General features: G+C 44.3%; 1 protein-coding gene across 1 annotated transcript in view; it reads right to left on the bottom strand.

Annotated features, from left to right (window-relative positions):
• Nucleotides 1–54: 54 nt before the first annotated feature.
• XPR1 (xenotropic and polytropic retrovirus receptor 1) overlaps nt 55–18,951 on the bottom strand; it is a 125,119-nt gene continuing 106,222 nt past the window's right edge. Inside the window, exons 4-15 of the mRNA XM_040407097.1 lie at nt 18,102–18,325; nt 16,537–16,686; nt 13,719–13,802; nt 12,172–12,253; nt 11,903–12,090; nt 9,902–10,081; nt 9,472–9,634; nt 8,144–8,338; nt 4,625–4,791; nt 4,409–4,548; nt 3,803–4,024; nt 55–2,846 (exon numbers count right to left, since the gene is read on the bottom strand). Coding sequence (XP_040263031.1) covers nt 2,786–2,846; nt 3,803–4,024; nt 4,409–4,548; nt 4,625–4,791; nt 8,144–8,338; nt 9,472–9,634; nt 9,902–10,081; nt 11,903–12,090; nt 12,172–12,253; nt 13,719–13,802; nt 16,537–16,686; nt 18,102–18,325 — 1,856 coding nt within the window. The 3' untranslated portion in view covers nt 55–2,785. The remainder of the gene's footprint in view (nt 2,847–3,802; nt 4,025–4,408; nt 4,549–4,624; nt 4,792–8,143; nt 8,339–9,471; nt 9,635–9,901; nt 10,082–11,902; nt 12,091–12,171; nt 12,254–13,718; nt 13,803–16,536; nt 16,687–18,101; nt 18,326–18,951) is intronic.

Here is an 18,951-nt window from a genome sequence, read left to right as displayed (position 1 = left end):
CAACTTTTAACAAAGTCCATGAAGCACAAAATTCAAACAGACAACAGTCATTTCTTTTTTTTTTTCTTTTACCAAAAAAGAAAAAAATAAACACATAAAGCCACATAAATTTGTTTTATACAATCTACAAACCAGAAGCACTTTGTGCCAAATGTTCCTACTGACCAGAAAGTACTCCACAGTATTAAAAAAAAAAAAAAAAAAAAGTACTCTTAATATCCATCGAAGGGAACAAAAATCTATCAGCACAGCCACAGAGAAGAGCAAGCGAGGATTGTCCCATGTTCTTCATTTTCAGAGAGAACAGGAGGGGAAAGGGGCAGACATGGCATGGAAAGGTGGAGAGAAACACAAGTGGAAAAAAAAAAGAAAAAAAAGATCAAAGGAGATGTGGGGTGCAGGGACACAACATAGGAATGCACCAGAAAGAACAAGTCACAGTGCTGATACTGGAGACATCTAGCAGGAAGAGAGAGCTTCACAGTGGGGACAGAGAGCTGGAGAGGGGAGCAGGGAGGGACGGAGTGTGCTTTAAATTCCCCTTTATTCCCTGGCATTCCACGTTCCTCTTCCAGACAGGTTTCCCTTGCGGCACGGACGTACATCACATCTTACACGAGAAGAACACATTGGTTACGTCACGGCTACCAAGCTTGAGCTAGGCCTGTGCCTGAGTCAGGGAGGGGGCTCCTGTTACGATGACGATAGGAGCGGCGGCCCATTCTCTCCTCTCCGGATGTGTACAGAACAGAATGGATCAGTCCTGTCGCAAATCGTGAAGCTTATCCACAACAGCACCACCGTGGACCAGACGGTGCAAGCCCGATGGTACATCGGCAAGGTGGCGATCTTGCACTTGGCCATCCCATCCAGATACTCCTCCTTTTCTAGCGGTATTTTCTAAGTAAACAGTAGTTATATTTTAGGGAATGTAACCAACAAAGCCCGCGAGGGCAAGGTTATTACACAAGGTATATTATCTGGCAGTAATGGAAGGACTCCAGATCCTTGTATAAGAACAACAAACCATGTGGTTGCCATTCAATACAGGTGAATGTTAGATTGTCCCGGGTAGGAAGTAATGTTATATACTTGACACATTCTAATCTATTACTTCTGTAGGTAATAGTGATTTCAGTGGGATAATACCCCCAGTCCTTTCCACCATGAGCAGTCATAAACAGGCAGGGCTGCTAAGAGTAACGGCGCCCTATCCCTATACTCAGCGGCTGAGCTCCTCTCTTTTTATTTTTTATTTAAAAAACCACAAATTATTCCCTCCGTAACCTGGAAGGAACAAACGAAGCATGCGCACGGACGAGAGAAGCCAAGCTGAACAGCAATGCACATATACAGCTACAGCAAGACAAAGCAGCGGTCACAACCCTCACTATCTCTTAGCACTACTTCCCCCCCACGTGTTCCCTTAGGCTAAAGAAGAGGAGGCAGAAGTGCTGAGAGAGGCAGACTCTTGTAGAGGTAAAATTGTCACCAAGCAGAGGTCTAGTTCAAAAAGATTGTCCTTGCACTAACTGGAGAAAGCAAATGGGTACGAGAGGGGGGCAGCATGGTTGTACTTCAGGACCTGTCTCATGGAGAAGGTGTGAATGAACTCTTCAAAGCCAAGCACTTGTTTCTAAAATTGATGCATTATTATTTTAATTTTTTTAACACTCTGCTGCCCCCTTCCAAATGACTGCATTGTGCATCCACTGCAGTGCTGGATAAGGAGGGGATGGGGTTGAAGACTGGTTCCCTATTGTCAGCCCTTGTAGGGAGGTCTGCTGGCAAAAGTGGGTAGAACCCAGAAGGCAGCAATGAAACAGTTGACAGCAGTATGAGCCTGCACTTACAGACGTCACATAGAATACTTTGCACCCCCTGCATGTCACTGGTCTGGCAGTATTATAGAAGAATGTTTTAGCTTTATACCACTCTGCTCTTGGAGGCCTGTAATGCTCTACTTTACTCAGCAGCAAAATGGTCAGGCACACTTCCCTAAGTGCAGGCTGTTGAGGTTATGAAAAGGGGAGTGCTCGGCTCTTACAAAGAGCGGAATACAGGCCCCCTTGGCCAAACTGGCTTCTGTCGGACACGGAGGTGGCAGCGCGCCACTAGGATTGAATGGAGCATCTGAACATGTCCAGCAAAAAAAAAAAAAAAAAAGATCAGTAAAATGGAAATCGCGAAGAACAGCAATGAAAACAAAACTTTGGTTTAAAACAATGGACTGAAGATAACTTAAATGAAGAGTTAATAACTCTAAGTCCTGTCACTCCCCCAGCCCCTTTATCTTTGGGACCCCTTCCAGCACTGCTGGGGGGGTGGGAACACAAAATATCAATGATAGCAAACAAACATGAGTAGTGAAGTGAAGGAACGGACAAGAGAGGAGGATGTAAGACAAAGGTGATCGTCTGTGACTATGACAACAATCCCAGCACGGGTGGCCACAGCGAAAGAAACCATTATTTCAAGTCTTCTGAAGTCAGGCAAGCAATAAAGATTTTGGAGATTTGGTGCAGTGGCGTCTTGACCACCCACCAATTCGACAGTCCTTTCCAGCTTGGTAATACTTGGGTATAGAAAGGTCTGTCCTTGGCTTCTTTTGTTATCTCTGAATTGCGGAGGGACCAAAATCTTTTAGTGGGTTCAACAGGCGTGCAGGAGGCCAGCCCCGTAATGGTTGGGTGAAGTAAGAGAGGATAAAAAGAAGCCAGGAGGGGGATGGAAAGCCTGAAAGAGATGGTTGGAGAGTGGACTTTGAAAGCAGTCAGTAACTGCTTCATGTGTTGGCTTCATCATCGGTGTCATCAATCAGGACCTTGGCATCTCGGCCCTTACTCCTAGGAGACAAAACAGAAAAAGATGTTATCATATCATTCCTCCAAGTGCCCCCATATTTGCCCCCGTTTGTAATCTCTTTCCTCCAATTAATCTTACTATAATCTTAGATCCCAGAGCCTTATTTATGAGGCTATGTTCACATCACATTAGAGCCTTTTGTTTTTGCATATATATACGCAATATACCTCAACCATAACTAAAAGGGCTCCATTCACCTGATGTGTCCTTATGGCCCCCTTTGGGCAATGGATGTGACTGTATGCATACACAGTGGGATTCGTTGGAGCCTTCCATCAGAGGAAGATGTCAGACAACATTCCCGACGTATACGTCCGATGGAAGACTCTAACGTGACGTGAACGGAGCTTAATGTTTCATTGTAAAAGCTGAACAATGATGGTAAATTATTTTCTATAGTCTAGAAGAAATTCTATAGTGGCACCATGACTCAATATACTCCATATATAAACTCCCTGTCACTTTTCAGCAATTATCTCATTATCATCACAGTGACGGCTTCCACCTATATATAGATAGCACAGGATTATACCAGTCGCAGTTGATTGCACTAATCATCACTGCACAATGACTTTTTCACAGACCATGCCTAAAAAAACTCTACCATAGAAGCCAATGGTGTACATGACTTCTGTAGAACGTATATCTAAATACTACTATCAGCAGCTCAGGAAAGATGACATATCAAACGCTGTTTTGTTTTTTTAAACTCAACGACCCTTTCAGTATCTCATTTAATTTAATAAGTAAAAAAAAAAAAAGATAATACACGCCATTTAAATAAATTTGGTTTCAAAAGGTAACACGTGTTAAAATCCCATGCCATTGTGACCAATAACCAAAGTGTAGTGTGACACTTGAGTCTCGCGTTCTGCGATGTCACAGACTGATTAGTCTACGGTAGCAGTAACCTGTATGAGAAAGCAGTTTCACTCACAGGGAGGACAGGCGTGGTCTGCGCAAGGTTATGCTCTGGCTCCGTTTCCATGTTTTGCTCTTGGCTCGGTTCTTCACACCATCCTCTTGATCCATCATCTGCTCCAGCAGTGTTTGGTCGTCGGCATTCATAGGGGCCACTGAGATATCGCGTACGGCACGGAATTCACCACAGTTATTCAGGTGCTCATTCTCCAGTCGAAAGAAGTTCCACACAAAGCGCCTAGGGTTAAGAGAAAGGATGGGAAATAAATCCAGATAAGGCCGGGGAAGATGCAAAAAAAAACTGTACATACAAGGTGATCGGCGCACAGGACCAAATGCTTCCTTGTAATGTCTTAAGCAGAGATCAGCAACCTCCGGCACTCCAACTGTTCTGAAACTACAACTCCCAGAATCCTCCTATGGGAGGTACAAGAACATCTCAGTAAGTGTGCATGCTGGGAGTTGTAGTTCCACAGCAGCTGCAGTGCTGAAGGTTGCCTATCCATGGTCTAAAGTCTATATAAATTACAAGGTATGCCAGGTCACAATCAGGTCAGAATTACAAATTAGAAAATTTCCTTTTAATTCCTTTTCCGATTTAGGTGCTCATGTGAGTTCTTACCGGAAGACTTCCAGAGGAGCAAGGACGGTGGATATAATATCTGAAGCATTGTTATGAAGGTTTAACTGTGTGAGCGAGATCTGTATGGTCCACGCAAAACGGAGGATAACATCCTGAATGATGGCACAGTAGTAGTAAGCCTGGAAAAGTGAACAGTCGCAATTTAGAGATCAGTCAGAAAGCCGCAGACAAGGACTCAGTTCTAGGGGCTCATACCTTCTGCGGGTACACAATCTCTTCTCGCAGGAAGGTGTTCTCCCCCGCGTTCCGGTCAAATAGGCCCCAATCCATTTTCAGATCCCATATTAGAGTATAACAGGAACTGATGAAGTAACTGATGATCCACAGGTAGAAAAAGACCTGAGCATCCGAGTGATCCAGAACTAAATAAAAACACATTGCATTTTATATTAAGCTTCAATTCGATGACGTATCAATAGTAGTGCAATTACTTCATGGAGTAGGGAAAAAAGGGACGTGTCATCAGATGGAATACTAGAACAATTTAGGTGGTCACCAATGGTATGCAATGGGTGTGTAATCTAATGCTTAGGTCTGTCCTAGCATACAAACAGCAATAGAGGTGCAAATTCCTTCAAAAGACCGGCGACCAAAGTCTTGCTAAATACGTTCATTTTCAATGGGGCCAGAACAGATCCGGACAGCACACTATGTGCTGTCTGCAACCGCATTTCCGGATCCGCACTTCCAGATCTGCAATTCCGTTCCCGAAAAAAAATAGAACATGTCCTATTCTAGTCCGCAATTGCGGACAAGAAAAGGCATTTTCTATTATAGTGCCGGCGATGTGCGGTCCGTGAAATGCGGAACGCACATTGCCGGTGGCCGTGTTTTGCAGATCCACAAAACACCTTTGTGTGCTCCTGAACCCCTTTCAGAGAATCCTTGACACAATCTTTACAATTCAGTAATGAATTAGATTCACAATTATAAAGAATATTTCCACAGCTGGGGTTCATGCGCCAAATGTCCATAAAAAACCCTCCATCTTCTAGCTATGCTTTCTTCCATGGTACGCATTATTACATTCTGGTCACTAGAGGGCAGCACAATACCAATTGACATACACATTATTGGCGCCCGCAGAGCTTCACAATTGCAGCTGAACAAACCTACTGTTTTTTTAATCTGACTTAAATGTATATAAAAATAATAATAATCTGTCAGTATACTTACACAGCACTAGGTATGCAGACATTTTTAGGAAACTGGTCTACTCGTTCAATAAATGACAGACACCAAAGTAGGATATTTTATCCTTGCTTTCAGCAGCAAATAGTACAGATAAGCACAGTCACACATTCTGTAGTTCTGGGTCCGCATCCGTTCCACAATTCTGTATAACGGGTGCGGACCCATTCATTTCAATGGGGCCGCAAAAGATGCAGACAGCACACTGTGTGCTGCCCACATCCAAATTTCCGTTCTGCAGCCCCGCAAAAAAGATAGAGCATGTCCTGTTATTGCCCGCAATCGCGGACAAGAATAGGCATTTCTATCATAGGGCTGGCCATGTGCGGTCAGCAAATTGCGGAACGCACACAGGCCGGTAACTGTGTTTTGCGGATCTGCATCTTGCGGACCGCAAAAAACACCTACGGACGTCTGAATGGACCCTAAAACTGATTCTGTAATTTTGAGAGAAAGCATTTCATGCTAGCAGCACTTACTCCAGCAAAGTTAAAGTGCAGCACTCAATATTAAAAGCCCTTCCTTTATTAATCCATGGGTAAAAAGTGAGTTTAAAAACATAAAAAAAACTGTTGTTTCTAGTGCCCACAGCACTTCTTAGTCACACTATATGCACTCGAAACAAGTAAGCTGTTTTTTGAAGTTTTCAAACTCTTTGTCCATGAATTAATAAGGGAACAGCTTTTAATATCAAAGCTGGACTTCCAATGCTGCTGGAGGTATTACTACACCAGGAGGCCGGTCCTGCATGGTCCCTGCTCCATACATAAGCTCGGAGACATTGGAATATATGGGGGTTTGTGTTTCATATTATAGCTCTCACTTACACCTAGATGACCACTCAAAATAGGTCTTCTCAAAGAAAATGGCCAGTATCTATGATATAGGAAAGTCAGGTCTGGATAAGGACGTGGTCTTCTTAAAGAGGTTGTCTTTTGTAGAGTTTTCACAGTACATATAGCAAATGGTAATAACCAACCATCCCAGCTCCCCCACTGTATACCTCCATCCAGCAGTGGGAAGCTGAGGTTTAACTGAGGATAAAGCGCAATGGGGCAGACTTACTAATATCATCTAATACTTCTAACACAATGTAAACTAAAGATCCCTTTACACCGACCAAGGCGGCAATTATTGGGAAAGAGTGTTCTAGGAATCTAAGTAAAGATGCTGCTGAACATCCAACGAAGGAGCATCAGATGAAAGCATTGCTGGTGCAGTCACATAAACAGGGATCTGCTGCCCAGATGATTCTCTTGCAATTTCTCGTACAAAGAAGATGATGCTGCATGTAAATGCAGCTCTCACCTTCTCTGGTGAGCAGGCAATTATCGGAAAGGAATGGTTCTTTCCCCATAATTGCCTGCTGTGTTGGCCTATGCTAAGGGGCCTTTACAGTAGGGCTGTCAAAATGTACCCAATTTATCACAGTGGCTGATGCGGGATGATAAAGCTGGAGTCATTTTAGACGGTCTAGTCTCAGTTTACGACACCTATTAGTTGGCTTACATCACTCTAGAATAATGTGTCAGAGTTTTGGCACACACTGCCAGATCCTAAAAGGGTTTTTCCCAAGACTGTAATAATGATGATCTGATCTACCCTTTGCATAGGTCATCAATATCTGATTGGTTGGGGTCTGACACCCAGGACCCTCATCGATCACCTGTTTGAGAAGGCGGTATCGCTGCAGCCTCCCCTAGTCCAGTGATGACACGTTGATTGGTCATACGGCCTACGGACAGCTCAGACCCACAGAAGTGAACGGGACGGAGCTGTGATACTAGGCACAGCTGCTATATAATACACGGCGCTGTGCTTGGTAAGCTACAAGAAGGTAGGACCACTGGTGCCTTCTCAATAAGCAGATTGGCAGGGGTCCCATGTGTCGCACCCCCCACTGACCAGACACTCGAAAAGCCCTTTTAAGTCACATCTGTTTTTTAGACCACAACCCTTTCCTTCCCCCCTTGCCAACCATGGGAAAAAAAACTGTTACTGTAAGGGCTGTTTTACACGAGCGAGTCCATTGCGGGAATCACGCTCCGTGTGTGAGTGTGATCCTCCGCTCTGGACTTGCAGGAGCGTATGGCATGATCATGATTTATAATGCTGTGTGTCTCTGCTTGACCTTATTTCTACAGAACCATACTGACAGCTTTATGTCACTATGATTCTGTGGAAAAAAGGTCAAGCAGAGACACACAGCATTATAAATCATGATAATGCCGTGCGCTCCTGCCAGTCCAGAGCGGAGGATCACACTCACACACGGAGCGTGATTCCCGCAATGGACTCGCTCGTGTGAAACAGCCCTAACAATAAATGTGGCCCAATGCATAGGCACCAGATCTGTGGTTCAGGTTGAGCCAGCATTCTAGTTTATTAGTAAACCCATCTCACTCTTTCTCTCCCCCCACAACATGCACTGTTAGGACGCCAAGACCTAACCTGCTGCCCGGTAGGGAGCTCGCACTTTAGCGGTCTTTATGCCTTCTACAGAGGAAAAAAAGTCACAGTTACCTTTGTGAGTTTGGTAGAGGGCAGCAAACGTCACCATGAAGAAGGTAGTGGAATACTTTCCGGCATTCGCCAGATGGGGGAAAGCTCTCTTGGTGTCTCTGTATCGTCGCAGGCACTGGATAAAGCGCAGCCAGGCTGGGATACACTGAACCACAGCACGAACTCCATATGAATACGTGTTACACTTTCCAGTGGCTGGTAATAATGAGCAGAGAGTAAGTTCAACAAAACCTCCGGATAATACTAAATACTCAACAAGTTACAGATGAAGGGAATTTGATATTGAAGGTTTATCCCCAGGAAAGGTCATCAATATCAGATCAGCGGAGGTCCGACACTCGGCGCCCCCGCCTATATCAGCTGTTCAAGAGGCAGAGACGCTCCATGAGTGATCGGGCCTTTTCCTAGGCCAGTGACATCACCTTATGTCGATCACATGATCTAGGTGCGGCTTCATTTCTTTCAAGTGAATGGGGCTAAGCTGCAGTACCAAGCACAGCCATGACACAATGTACAGCGCTGTTCTTGGTATGCCGAGAGGAGGTTGCACTCACCAGAGCTCCAGTGAGCGCTGCAGAGGCCTCTTCAAACAGCTGATTGATGGGGTTGCTGGGAGCGAGACCCCCAATGATCTATCCTGAGGGTAGGCCATCAATATAAAATTCCTGGTTAACCCCTTTAAAGAGGTATACCCACAATGTTTCCCCTATCCACAAGAAGGTGATAAATGTCCAACTGCTGGAAGCATCAACCTTAGGATTCCCGATTATCACTAAAATGGGGTCCCAAGCCCCCATGTCCTCCTCACCGCATACGCCCTGCCATTCTATTTAATGTATTTGGGGTTGAGGGAAACAGCAGAGCGCTGTTACTCGGCTGTCAGTCACTAAGTCTTTAGATGCAACAACTCACATGTTCGGCAGCTGTTCCATTCAAACTCCCTCACTTTCAGTCTTGCAGTGAGGCGGAATACGGGGGTCTGGGACCCAATTCTAGTGATCAGTAGGTGTCCCAATGTTGAGGACCTCAGCTATCCTGTGAATAGATGATCAATGTCCAGACCCCTTAAATGCACAGGTGAATATATTGGATGAAGCTCAGTAACCACGTCATGAAGACAGTACTGTACATAAGAGGCTTAGAAGCCTGGGGAATAACAGCCACCATTACTGTCATTGTGACAAGTATCTGCAAAAGTATTTATAGCACCACTTAGATGACGCTTGGGGGAGCCTATACCCAACGGAAACCCCTCTAATGAAATCTGACAATGTTTTTTTTTACAGTCTTGGATTAAAAAATAAATAAAAATAACAGGGTTACTTTACCTCCTGTGAGGAGTCCCTGCGGATTTTCCCATTCTAGTTCAAAGCTGTAGAAGCAGATCATAAACTCCAGGTCCATGAGGATCACAGCCAGACTATTAAGTTGATCAGCAAGCCAGAAATCCGCAAAGCCCACCTTGTGGAAAGGGGCGGTGAACACTCGGAACTGGGTGGCATAGAAAAGCATATGGTTTAAAAATCTCCAGTTTATGGGAAAGTCAACAGAGTTGGCCTCACTGAGCAGAGATAGATCGAACACAGATTAATTATAGAGATGCTAAATCAGAGTAGCATGCAGGCATGGACACTACGATAAAGAAGTCCACGCAGGGTGGACAGTATGCCAGGAGGCGTCAATATAAACTGCCATAATGGAAATAGACTATGGTCAAACCTGGAGAACCAAAACCTGTGGTCTGGGAAGTTAACTTACCAATAATTTAAGAAGCCAGAAGCGAGACTTGTAGTAGAAGGTTTTAGTGGGATTAATGAGGAAGAGCAGCATGAAGCCGTACAGGGCCAGTGGATTCACCTGCATTGGCAAAAAGATATGATGTCCGAAGACACAGGCGAAAAGGCTGAGGCACCACAGCATCCCAAGGAACCCTGCAAGCTGAAGGACACATGAGGACAAGGGTTTAGGGTATAGAATATTCAAAAGACTAAGAAACATTGGTAGGGCTATGCGCAAATGTTGCAGATTTCACGTGGAGTTATAAGTCGAGGTGGGGATTTTGGCACAGGTTTCATTGCAGGTGAGCAACGAATCCACAAGAAGACCATTAGGGCTTGAGGATTTTCTAACTTCACCGACTTTATTGAAAAAGTTTGCAACAAATCCGCAAAAAAAAAAAAATTAACACATTTTGAAATGGAATCCGAAAGTCATAAATACAGCGTATATTACCATAACCAGGAAGTATCAAGAGGGGAAAACACTACAATGAGCACAACAGCCTTAGAGGTGACCTAACAAGTAATACAAAAAATAGGTCCTGCAAATTTAAAGTGTACCTTTTGCTTCAGATAACTTTTCAGAATAGGCATGAACATGAGGAGGAGCGCTATTTCTAGATTATATGACTTGTACATAGCATTTTCACTGAAGACCAAGGAACAACAAGTGATGCTCTAGAGCTTCTTCGTGAAAAACTATTTATTTCACATTCCAATGTACAATAAATGGATTGTTTTTAATGAAGAAATTCTGGAGAATCCCTTTTTCTTCTCTGTTCTCCAGTTACACTGCTACCGGAGGCGGTATGGTGAATCTCTTCTTCCAGAAGTACTTTGATGGTATCAAGACTTTAGAGGCAATGTGTGAGAACATTGAGCCAAGCCACATGTTTCCAATTGTTTTGGCCTCTGTTCATTTTCCCTAAGCTGTAGACTGGCTGCTATGATGTCTCCCATATACAGCACACACAAAGAGGACATTACAGAGCAGTACTGTGCAGTGTAGCTGTGAATCCAGTATTGGGGTCTGTCTGTCTGCTTCTATGTCTCAATCTGCAACTGCTCCCTTCTCCACCTGGAGGCAGGGGAAGGAGAAGTGGCTCATAAGTGGAAAAAGAGGAATTTGTCTCTAAAACGATATGGTATATTATGAAGTTTCTCATATTCAAATGTGCCATTTATGCAAAGCTTGTTGAAACTGCAGTGACCGTTTGGTCTTCTTGTATTCTGTTACAATGCATGATCTAACATAGGCTATAGCAGCTGCAGTACAGAGCCAGCGTTTTAGACGCCGGTCTTAATAAAGCCCCATAGCTGTTGGGGGATCTGCCGGAGTTATGAAGAGGTGAATGGCCTCTCCATAACTTTGGCCCATCCAGCGCCAGTTCTAAATGTAAGACAGCTTCCTAGCGGTCTTAGATTTAGACCATTTTTTATGCCTAAAACAGGCGTACAAAATAATAAATGACAGGGGCCTGCTGGCCCATCCCCTTCACCACCCACAAATTTAGACCTGCCATGAGCGGGGAGAAGTCACAGATAGTGGCCATCTGTGCCTGAAAAACGCCCAATATAGGTGTATTTCAGTATAATAAATGAACCCCATAGTTCGCATTGTTAGGCACGTTCCTTCACACTTACTCTATTGCTCTACATTAGGGAGAGAGAAGGACATGAGGAAAGTACTGTGAAATGCACAGGCAGTTAAATGACCCAATACATGTATAATATGCGTTATACAGAAAGATACAAAATTAGAGAAATCTAAAAACACAGCAAGACACCCACTGTACTTTAATTAGGAGGCATAATCATCTCTCTATTGTCTCTGAAACGTCTTCACTGAGAACTTTATGTAACAAAAGACGCTTGGGTTGTCCTATTAACATCAATATTTAACTTTATGTCATTTACAGCGTAAAATAGAAAAGTTAGAAATGGGAAAAATTTATGCCAGGAAAGATAAATCAGTACTTACCTCGAAAAGATGCTGATGTGAGAGGTTGTTACGTGGGTTTAGTTCAAATATGAGGACGTGGTTGACACCGGCTTGCCTCCAGCCATATGTATTGATGCCAAGGAGAAAGAGGAACTCCACTAGCAGAAAGCCACCCCTGTAAATCCTCACCAGGGGCCACACCTCGCCAATTTCAAAATTCATATAACCTGGGATAAGAGAGAAGGGGCTTACAATCTGATACAGTCACTGCATATAACATTCATATGTAGAAAGGGAAAGACACTTACCTGTATACACAACTGCACAGTTCAAGACAATAAATATACCACAGTACAGGCCCACTCTGAACGTGGTCCAGGCCGGAGCAGGCTGTGGAAACAAAGAGACTATAATCAGAGGAAATTAAGACAGAAGGCATTACTTCAGCATGTCATCAGTATGTGATCTGTGGGTGTCCAACACCTGAGACCTCGCCAATCAGCTGTTTGAGAAGGCAGCGGCGCTCACAGTAGTGCTGCGGCCTTCTTCAGCTCTGCCTTGGCCAGGTGACGTCACCTTCATTGGTCATGCCGCCTAGGCACAGCGCAGCCCCACTGAGATGAATGGGGCTGAGCTGCGATACCAAGCACAGCCGCTATACAATGTACGTCGCTGTGCTTGGTGCGCCAAGGCCATGTGACAGATAAATGTGATAGCACATGACAGGCAAAGCTGGAGAAGGCCGTGGCGCACCAAGCACTGCAAACGCCACTGCCTTCTCAAACAGCTGATCGGCGAGGGTCCCAGGTGTCTGACCCCCACCAATCAGATACTGATGATCCAAAGGATAGGTCATGAACAAAAAAAAAAAAAAACACTCTCAGAAAAGCCCTTTAAGGTACAGCCAACATGGGATAGATTTTTTGCAGTGGATTTGCTGTACTTCTGCTGCAAAATCCCCATATGTTAGGATTAGGATATTTCGGTGTAGATTTCACCCTATTCATTGCGAAGGGTGAAATTCACCTCAGAAGTCTGTAGAATAAATCGTCATGCTACGGATTCAAACTCCACACCGCAGGTCAATTTCCCTCAATTTTTTTGCAGCATTCTCTTAAAATCTCATCCACTTTGCTGGTACTGTACAACGCTGTAGATCTGCTGCATGCAAACCCATGGAGGCAAATCTGCTGCGTATCTGCTACGTGTGAACAATCAGCGGCAGGTGGGACGCAGCTCATAAACATGCCGGACTTCTGGCTCGCAGCAGCTGCAGCTAATAAAATGTAAGCGTGTCTAAATGATACCGTATTCATACATAAAACACACAATCAGCATGTCAAATCAGTAAGTCACATTCCCTTTCAGCATTAGGGGAAAAAAAAGAAAAAAAAAAGACAAGGCATGCCCCCCAACACCGAAATCCGATCAGCTATTTTAACTCAGACCCTTCTAAAACAAGGTGACTTGTGCTTCCAAAACAATGACCAAGAAGCTTCTGTATACTTGGCGAGTTGATATCGAGAGGCACAAACCCTTAGGGTCCATTCCCACGTCCGCAAATGGGCCCGCATCCATTCCGGAATTTCGGGAACAGGTGCGGACCCATTCATTCTCAATGGGGCAAGAATGGATGCGGAGAGCAGATTATGTGCTCTCCGCATCTGCATTTCCGGAGCGCAGCCCCGAACTTCGGGGCTGTGGCTCCGCAAAAAAAATAGAACATGTCCTATTCTTGTCCGCAATTGCAGACAAGAATAGGCAGTTCTATGGGGGGTGCCGGCCGGGTGTATTGCGGATCCGCAATACACCACGGACGTGTGAATGGACCCTTAATCCAAGAAAGATAACTCACTTGGGCAGCTCCGAGTGGTGGCACACGCAGACGTTTCATAGCTTTCTGTCTGTCGCCATCTTCCAGCTCGTTTGTCACTACAGCCTGAAAAGAAAAGCGCAAAAAAATTAAAAGGAAACCAAACAGCTGCAGCCAAGGCAGAAATATATTATCCTGACAAAAAGTGTTACTTTGTGCTTTAGGGTATGTCTACACACAGTATTTCCTCAAATCCGTGACATGCAGCAGATTTCTACTACCATTTCAGGATTTGTGTTGCAAAGGGTGAAATCTGCTGTGATAATCCACAGCATGCCTTAAAGGGGTTGTCCAGGCTACAGATATTAAATAACCTATCCTCGGTCATCAATATTAGATCGGTGGGGGTTCGACCCCCAGCACCAAAGATCTGCTATTTCCGGAAGCCGCAGCGTTAGGAAATATATATATATAGTAGGGGTGCCAGAGAGAAGACCCCCCAACCCTTATATTAATGAACGATCCTGAGGATAGATTATTATTATCTGTAGCCAGGACAATCCCTTTAAATAGCACACATATTTTTCCCCCTATGTGTGTATGAGGACACCCCCTCCACATGCATTACACTAAAAACGGTTGCAGAAAAATCTGTGACATCTGAACATAACATGAAAGGCAAAGTTCCTCTTTCACAAAACATTAAAGTTTTACAATATGCAATCACGTCCAAAAATTAATTTGGGGGGAAGGAACCCGTCTACTTTTTTCCTAGGGGCAAACCTACTTCTGACAGGACCATCTTGACTAATAAATATTTAACTGTTTTGCATATCCAGTTCCTATGCAGATCTTTTTGTCTCCATGGTAACAGACTACAAACATACCCTGAGCAGACTGGTCCTGTACACTCTCTGATTATCTATAAGTCAGCAAGAAGAGGAGGCAGATAGGTCTGCATTGGAACTGTATACACAAAACAGTAAGATATATTTAAAGAGGACCTTTACATGCGGAGTACCCTCTGCTGATGCTGCCAGAATTTTTCTTTTGTTGAAAGACCCCTCATCTGCCCCACTGTGATCCCCCGAAGTTTTGGCGCCCAATATGTTAATACTGAGCATCGTTACAGGGAGGAGGAGACGCCAAGCTTTTCTCTGAGAAGCGCTGGCATGTCCTCCTCCCTGTATCGATGCTCGGGGGCCAAAACTTCTGGGGGTTCACAGCAGGGCAGACAAAGGGTCTTTCAAAAAGGGTACTCCGCATGTAAGGGTACTTTTGACACTTCCGTCGCCGAAACTGCCTGCCGGATCCAGCAATCCGGACGCGGATCCGTCTGACCAATGCTTTGCAATGCCGGAATAGTCTTTCCGGTTGTCATCCGGAAAAACGGATCCAGTATTTATTTTTTCCCCATTTTTAAAATATGCGCATGCACGGACCGGAAGAACGGATACATTTCAATGGAAATGAATGCCGGATTTGGCATTCCAGCAAGTGTTCAGGATTTTTGGCCGGAGAGAAAAATGCAGCATGTTGCAGTATTTTCTCCGTCCAAAAAACATAAGAGGGACTGAACTGATGCATCCTGAACGGATTTCTCTCCATTCCGAATGCATTAGGATAAAACTGATCCGTTCTTTTCCGGTATTGAGCCCCTAGGATGGAACTCAATGCCGGAAAAGAAAAACGCTAGTGTGAAAGTGCCCTAGAGGTACTCCGTTAAAACTGTGAAAGGTCCACTTTAATTTAATATGTACTGTAGCAAATCGAGAATGACTGAATGTCTGGACATTTTTATATAAAAGGCTCAGCTGTTTATACGGCATTATAATACGGTCTTTGGCAGTGCAAATTTACAACTATACTTAGGGCCAATATCGGGAGAAGAAAAGTCATCTATTACGCTGGTCTAAAAAGAAATACTTAACTACACCACAATGGCAAGAATAATAAAAAAAAAAAAAACATCAATGAGAAGTCCTCATGACAAGGGTGCATTCACACGAACGGTCATGCCAATGTTGTGGACCACAAACACTGGATCAACAAAACACGGGCACCGGCCGTGTGCACCCTGTCTCGCTGTGGGAAGCCACTGACTTCGATGGGTCCGACATCCACAAAATATGGCGAAAGATATGACATGTGCTATCTTTTGCAACGCGAAGGCACAGACCTGGAAACACATGGAAGCCCTTCCAGAGGCTTCTGTGTCTGTGCCTCGGCGTCACAAAAGATATAACTTGTCCTATCTTCCACTGGCTCTTGCGGATCATGGACTTATTGAAATTTATGGGTCCACGCGGCCGTTGCATGCGGTTTGCGGTTCACAACAAGGGCACAGCCATCACATGTTTGAGTGAATGCACCTCAAGGTTGAGAGGAGGTTGCTGTAGTATTTGAACCAGTGTCGGACTGGGCTGTCTAGGGCCCACAGTTAAAATTTATCTTGAGGGCCCACCATACGGATACATCCAAATATTCCCTGCTCACACAGCAGCAAGACGCTACAAGATGATTGATTATGGGGGTCTCCACAGCAAATTTGAGGAGGTGGGTCCCTGGAAAAAGAGGATACTAGCTGTTGGCCTTTGTACCTAGAAGTTATCTCCACCTGATCGCATCAATAATAATAAGCCGGGAAGTTTCTTATCTACCCATATCTTATATGAACGTAGGCTGGTTGTGGTGCTGTACAATGCTTATCTATACTGTGTCATGTGCCATTTGTGCAGGGGGTGGGAGACTGGGGGGCCCACCGGGGGATTCACCTGTACCCCTGTGGGCCAGTCCGAGCCCGATTTGAATCTGTGTATGGCCAGCTTTCAGTCTGTTTAGAAAGACTCCGTAGAATTACCTCCGTTTCAGAAATCAACTGATTGATCTTTTTGCAGGTGTAGAATGGCGCCACCTCCACGTGAGCCACTCTCCAGTCTGCACCGCGACCGGTGTCCAGGATCTTGTCATGCTTCTTTAGGATTTTGCGGAACCCTGTGAAGTTAAGATTCTAGAAGTAAAGAAAAATGAAAATGAAATGAATGAAATGTATTCGGATGAGAGATTATATCGCTTTTCTTCAGTCTCATGTTCACACTTGTACAAGTGGATTTTCATCAAGCTTCCCTTTATCTTTTAACAACAGTGCTGTCTGCACTCTGCAGCACTATTTTTGACATAAAAAAAACACTAGAAACACTACAAACGCTGTAATCAAACAGATCACTGCTGTCCAAAACCAAAGTTATAAAGCTCCAGTGCAGAAGAGTCCGGACAGAGCAGTGACAGGGCCGTGGGCACAACAACCTCAAAGCAATAGGTCATTCTAGAAATGTACAGTATGTTTCCTTCAGCAAACAGTAAGGAATATCTGCAAATTTCTAAGTGTGACTAATAATCTATTCCGGTGTCTATTGTAGCCTGCGGTGATGTGTGTGCTACAGTAACGTGCCAAAACCTGCAGCTGTCAATGCCAACCCCAGGAGTGAACCAACAGTGGGAAATGGGTGCCAGATACAGCAACCAAGAACTTACACAAGTAAAAACTAGAAGCTACTTGACATGGCAAACTGCCTGGGGAACGTACAGGGGCGCGGTAGGTACATATATATATATATATATATATACATACACACATACACACATATACATATACACACACACTGGGGTAAATGTCATGTTATTTTATTATTGCACTTAACACAGAACAAAGCCTGCAGTTACCCTAAAGGATAAAAATTTTTTTTTTTTTTTTAAACAGTAGTCACTGCAGGGCCGCAACCTGTTCATGGTCACAAGACCACTGCAGCCGATCAATGACCTCAGTGGTCATGTGCACAAGAACTTCAGTAGTAGTGAGAGGCTGCAGTGGTCTAATGACAAAGAAGGGGGTCAACGCCAGGAGCCACAGCTCTGGAACAGACAGGGAAGGGGATTTATCATCTTCCCCCCCCCCCCCCAAGAAAGCAAACCTAGTGTATGCAACTTTTTAAACGCCACTGTGCCTAAATGAAGGCACAAGTGGCGTTTCTACACTACCACCGCTACTTTTTCAAAAAGGTGTGTGGCACGGTTATACGGCAGTTTTCATTCTGCACCAGTTCAGAGCAGCCGAAGATTTCAGCCTAGGTTCATGGACAGCCGCACCGTCTCATAAATGAAGAGCATCCTTCAGCAGTGCAGCGGATATGCTGGTCTGAAGTGTTTTGAGAGATGGCTGTTTTTTTTTTCCATTTTTTGAGCACACTGCTGCATGCGATAAGTTACGACCCATTTGAAGGGTTATTCCCATCGCAGACATTCTGATAGCCGTGGACAGGACATACATTTCTTAGACACAAGACCCACAGAACTATAGAGCTTAGTAAGCATTTTCTCCTTGTAGATGAAATAAGCAGTTCTTTAGACTTGGCGGCCATTTTGTACCTGGTAATTCTGCAGTAAAATTAAGCTGAGATAGAACTCGCTGAAAGCCAGTTTCAGGTCCCTAATATTTCGGTGCTGGACTCTTTCCTCATGTGAGAGGGTAAGGAGGGCCTTTCTCCGCTGCCTGAGGGCTGGCACCCGGCTGCTTTCCTTTTGTGCATCCAGTGAAGACTGCAGTTCATTTTGCAAGGTAGCCGAGCGTCGCTGAGCCTCTGCTAACTTTTCTGTAATGAAGCACAAGATCATCATTGAAAATAGGGGGTTAATATCAGAGAAGTGCAAGCAACAGCTCTGTCACGAGAATCACAATGCAGTGATGCCAATCCTAAGGCTATAAAAAAAATATTAATTATGTTCGAATTTTACTTTTTTTGGGCTAAATATTTTTCTAATTTGACTTTATTAAAAATGTTAAGCCATTTCTGAGATACAAGGGTTAAAAATCAGTCTGTTTGCAAGCTGTCACAGTCAGTTTTCTCTGAATCCCCCTCATCCATGGCTCATGTGTAGCTCTTATCTCTGATCTCCTGATCTCATACACACTCATCATAGCTCAATTCTTATCAATCTGCAAAAAAAATGGCTCAAGTGTTTATGAGGTCAGAAGATCAGAGAGAAGAGCTACACCTGAACCAACTGGATTCAAAGAAAACTAACTGTGGCAGCTCGCAGACAGACTGATTTTTAACACTTGTATCTCAGAAACAGCTGAACATTTTTAATAAAGATCAATCGAAAAAAATTATCTTTAGCCCAAAATGAATAAAATGCAATCATAAAAAATGCCCCCGAAGCCTTTGAAGAGAGAGGTACAGGTTGCCCATATCATCCCATGTTCTGTCCCATCCCA

Source organism: Bufo bufo, chromosome 9, assembly GCF_905171765.1.
Source record: "Bufo bufo chromosome 9, aBufBuf1.1, whole genome shotgun sequence".
Taxonomy (NCBI): Eukaryota; Metazoa; Chordata; class Amphibia; order Anura; family Bufonidae; genus Bufo; species Bufo bufo.
Note: the sequence above shows the minus strand (reverse complement) of the source record. Positions and strands in the feature narration are given on the sequence as shown.